The following is a 4,538-nucleotide window of genomic DNA, read 5'->3' on the forward strand; positions in this document are numbered from 1 at the left end:
GCTCTAGTCAATAAATAGCATTCTCAGATAAGTGTTCCTTTTGTCCAGGTGGGAAAGGGCAGTGTGGAGTGCAATAGAGATTGCATCATCTGTGGATCTGTTTGGGCGATATGCAATTTGGAGTGGGTCTAGGGTTTCTGGGATAATGTTGTTGATGTGAGCCATTACCAACCTTTCAAAGCACTTCATGGCTACGGATGTGAGTGCTACGGGTCAGTAGTCATTTAGGCAGGTTGCCTTTGTGTTCTTGGGCAGAGGGACAATGGTGGTCTGCTTGAAGCAAGTTGGTATTACAGACTCAATCAGGGACATGTTGAAAATGTCAGTGAAGACACCTGCCAGTTGGTCAGCACATGCCCGGAGCACACGTCCTGGTAATCTGTCTGGCCCCGCAGTCTTGTGTATGTTGACCTGTTTAAAGGTCTTACTCATGTCGGCTACGGAGAGCGTGATCACACAGTCACCTGGAACAGCTGATGCTCTCACGCATGCCTCAGTGTTGTTTGCCTCGAAGCGAGCATAGAAGTGATTTAGCTCGTCTGCTAGGCTCGTGTCACTGGGCAGCTCGCGGCTGTGCTTCCCTTTGTAGTCTGTAATAGTTTGCAAGCCCTGCCACATAAGACGAGCGCCAGTGTATTATGATTCAATCTTAGCCCTGTATTGACTCTTTGCCTGTTTGATGGTTTGTCACAGGGCATAGCAGGATTTCTTGTAAGCTTCCGGGTTAGAGTCCTACACTTCGAAAGCGGCAGCTCTGCCCTTTAGCTCAGTGCGAATGTTGCCTGTAATCCATGGCTTCTGGTTGGGGTATGTACGTACAGTCACTGTGGGGACAACGTCCTCAATACACTTATTGATAAAGCCAGTGACTCATGTGGTGTACTCCTCAATGCCATCGGAAGAATCCCGGAACATGTTCCAGTCTGTGATAGCAAAACAGTCCTGTAGTTTAGCATCTGCTTCATCTGACCACTTATTTATAGACCGAGTCACTGCTGCTTCCTGCTTTAATTATTGCTTGTAAGCAGGAATCAGGAGGATAGAGTTGTGGTCGGATTTACCAAATGGAGGGCGAGGGAGAGCTTTGTACGCGTCTCTGTGTGTGGAGTACAGGTGATCTAGAAAAGTTTGCCCTCTGGTTGCACATTTAACATGTTGATAGAAATTTGGTAGAACTGATTTAAGTTTCCCTGCATTAAAGTTTCCGGCCACTCACCCCTGGGTGAGTGGTTTCCTGTTTGCTTATTTCCTTATACAGCTGACTGAGTGCCGTCAAGTGTCAGCATCTGTCTGTGGTGGTAAATAAACAGCCATGAAATGTATAGCTAAAAACTCTCTAGGCAAGTAGTGAGGCCTGCAATTTATCACACTTCAGGCGAGCGAAATCTCGAGACTTCCTCAGATTTTGTGCACCAGCTGTTGTTTACAAATATTCACAGACCGCCCCACCTCGTCTTACCAAAGTTTGCTGTTCTATCTTGCCGGTGCAGCGTATTTCCCGCTAGCTGAATATCCATGTCGTAATTCAGCCACGATTCCGTAAAACATAGGATGTTACAGTTTTTGATGTCCCATTGGTAGGATATTCGTGATCGTACCTCGTGTAATTTATTGTCCAATGATTGCACGTTGGCGAGTAATATTGACGGTAATGGCAGCTTTCCCACTCGCCTTCTGCAGGTCCTCACGAGGCATCCCGCTCTGTGTTCCCTGTACCTGCGTTTCTTCCTCTTATAAATAACGGGGATGTTGGTCCTGTCGGGTGTTTGGCGAATGTCCTGTGCATCTTGCTTGTTGAAGAAAAAATCTTTGTCTAATCCGAGGTGAGTGATCGCTGTCCTGATATCCAGAAGCTATTTTTTGCTGTAAGGTACGGTTGCAGAAACATTATGCACATGCGCTCTGTTTGATGTTTAAGTGCTCTGTTTGATGAAATAAGATATAAATGACTCAAGAGGGAGCCAGAGACGAAGATAACCAGAAAAAACGTGACCTGACCATTCTCCCGCTCCTGATGACTGTTGCAGATTCTGTCGTTACTCTCTTGAAGTTGCTGGTAACAGACTACACAAAGACTCTTCAACCTTTGTGGAATGCCAATGTGGAATGCCAATTCATCTCACCATTTCTACCAATCTGTGTGCCTGTTATGGTTTTCATATGCACATTTTCATGGAACAGATTCATTTCATTTCTAATAATGTCTTCCTATCTCAAAATCATTGTCATGTGGTTAATCAAAATTCTGTCAATCTAAATAACATTTCCAAGACCATGACATTTTTCCCTTCACCCTGAGTGGTTATTGAAAAGGGGAGAGCTGGAAAAAAAATCGAATATATTGAGGAATGATTGTCCAAAGAAAAGAAAATGACTAAATTGACAAAACTCATAAATTGAATGAAATTAACCTAAACTTGTTTCTCACAAGTGTAGCATAGGTTTTGCATTTTGCTAACAACGTGTCCACTCCAACAATGAGAACCATAACCAAACAATAAAATTATAGGAATTAATGGTAAATGTACTACTGGTGATATATGTAATGGGGAATTGATAGACACTAACAATCAAACGTAAGCAATGCACACAATGAAGTTATGAAACATTGAATGTGCACAAATTGGCTGGCGAGAGCGCATTCTGGAGAGAGACATGCATTGTGCATCTAAAACACAATTTATGCTTGATTGGAAAATGTGGTCAGAGGCTTGGTATGGAGGGTGTGACACAATTGCAGAGCCTCCGGAGGCATGCAGAGGCCAAATTAAGCTCCATACCGCATCACCTTGTGCCTCTCAAATTTTGTAACAATGTGGAGGACTCCATATAGCTCCGCATTGATATGATTGGTTGACAGTAGGTGAGGGTGAGCGGTCTTGTATAAACACAAACTCACTTCCTCGACAACTTCCTTTACAACAGCTCTGCTCCGCAAAGTGGAAAAAGTAAGTTTGTTCTGACTTCCGCGGAGGCCGCTTCGCTGTAAATGCTGATTGACGATGCAGAACCTTTAAGCCACACTCCCCTTCTTCTTGGACTGTGCCATCCCCTCGGACTCCACAATGGATTAGTTCAATGAGATGGGCGCAAATAAGACAGGTGTCTTATGTGCCATAATCCTATATATATATATATATATATATATTTGCTACTGATAGACAAAAAAAAATCTTGTTTGACCAACAGCCTATCGACCAAACAATCGACCAGTCGACGAATTGGGGTCAGTTCTAATTGCAATCAAGGTGAAATTTTCCTGGAGCAGGACATATTGACTACTACTTTGCGTATCTCTTTGGACTGAAGGCCGTAGATGATGGGGTTCAGGCTCCCGGGGATGATGTGGAAGAGCAGGGCTGCCACCTTCCTGTAGTCTGAGTAATGAGGAAAACGGTGCAGGATGATGATGATGGAACCACTGATCAGCATGATCAAGTACACAGTCAAATGTGTGCTGCAGGTCTTCAGGGCCTTACTGTTCATAGCCTTGTTCTTACTGATAAAGCACTCGGCTGCGATCTTCATGTAGGTCAGTGCGATGCTGCCAATTGAGGAGATGAAGAGGACAATGGTGAAGGTGAGGCCATACATGTTGTTGATGAACACGCTCTCGCAGGAGAGCTTGAATAACGAGGCGTTATCGCAGAAAGGGTTTAATATGGTCGACCTGCAGCGTGACAGGCGGATGGTGAGGCCCAGCAGGATCCCCACTAAGACTATGGCCACCCCCCAGGCAGACACCGACAACCTGATAATCATTTTGTTGGTCATGATGATGGAATATCGCAGGGGGTTGCAGATGGCCACATACCTATCAAAGGCCATGATCATCAGTATTGTATGAGAGGTCGTCCCAAACATTTGTGTGCAGAAGGCCTGGACCACACACTCTGAGTAGGTAATGTAGCGCTCAGAGGCAGGGACGAGGATGTCTGCCAGCAGACGGGGGAACGTGATGGAGTTGCCGATGATGTCGTTGAAGGGCAGGTTACAGAAGAGGATGTACATGGGCTGGTGCAGGCTCTTCTCCATGGAGATGAGAACCACTATTCCCACATTGGTAAACATGATGATGACATAGGAGAAGAAGAGGATGATAAAGACAGGGTACATGGTCTCCTCCGTTACCTTTAACCCCTCCAGATGGAGCATGTAGCTGTTGTAGGTCAGGTTAACCATCGAATGTCTGAGAGAGGAGGAGAGGAAAGAGAGAAAAGATGTGAAACACATTGTGTCACACCGAGGCCCAGACAAAGGTAAAGGTAAATGGATAGACAGTGTTGTCTGAAAATATGATCTAATAGAAGTTCATTGTACAACCAATTGCTAGAATTAAAGCCATGATCATAAAATCAAAGACTTATGTCGATTTCCTATTGAAAAGGACTCCTCAAATGACAAACCAAATGGGATTGTAGCCTAAGGAGTCTGCTGTATCTGCATTAACCTCTCTGGGCTAGGTGGGACGTTTGCATCCCACCCTAGTCAACAGCCAGTGGAATCCCGTGGCGCGATATTGAAATACCTTAGAAATG

General features: G+C 44.9%; 1 protein-coding gene across 1 annotated transcript; it reads right to left on the reverse strand.

The window, feature by feature from the left end:
* Window positions 1–3,243: 3,243 nt before the first annotated feature.
* Window positions 3,244–4,249, reverse strand: LOC100136488 (olfactory receptor 8G17). Its single transcript, XM_014138065.3, has one exon. It carries the CDS (start codon window positions 4,231–4,233, stop codon window positions 3,244–3,246), a length of 990 nt encoding a protein of 329 aa, XP_013993540.2. The 5' UTR covers window positions 4,234–4,249.
* Window positions 4,250–4,538: the final 289 nt, after the last annotated feature.

This window comes from Salmo salar, chromosome 13, assembly GCF_965601325.2.
Source record: "Salmo salar chromosome 13, fSalSal1, whole genome shotgun sequence".
NCBI lineage: Eukaryota > Metazoa > Chordata > Actinopteri > Salmoniformes > Salmonidae > Salmo > Salmo salar.

Bases quoted from the DNA above. Each gene is read 5' to 3' on its own strand.
- LOC100136488 (XM_014138065.3), bottom strand. From the start codon at position 4,233: ATGTGTTTCACATCTTTTCTCTCTTTCCTCTCCTCCTCTCTCAGACAT.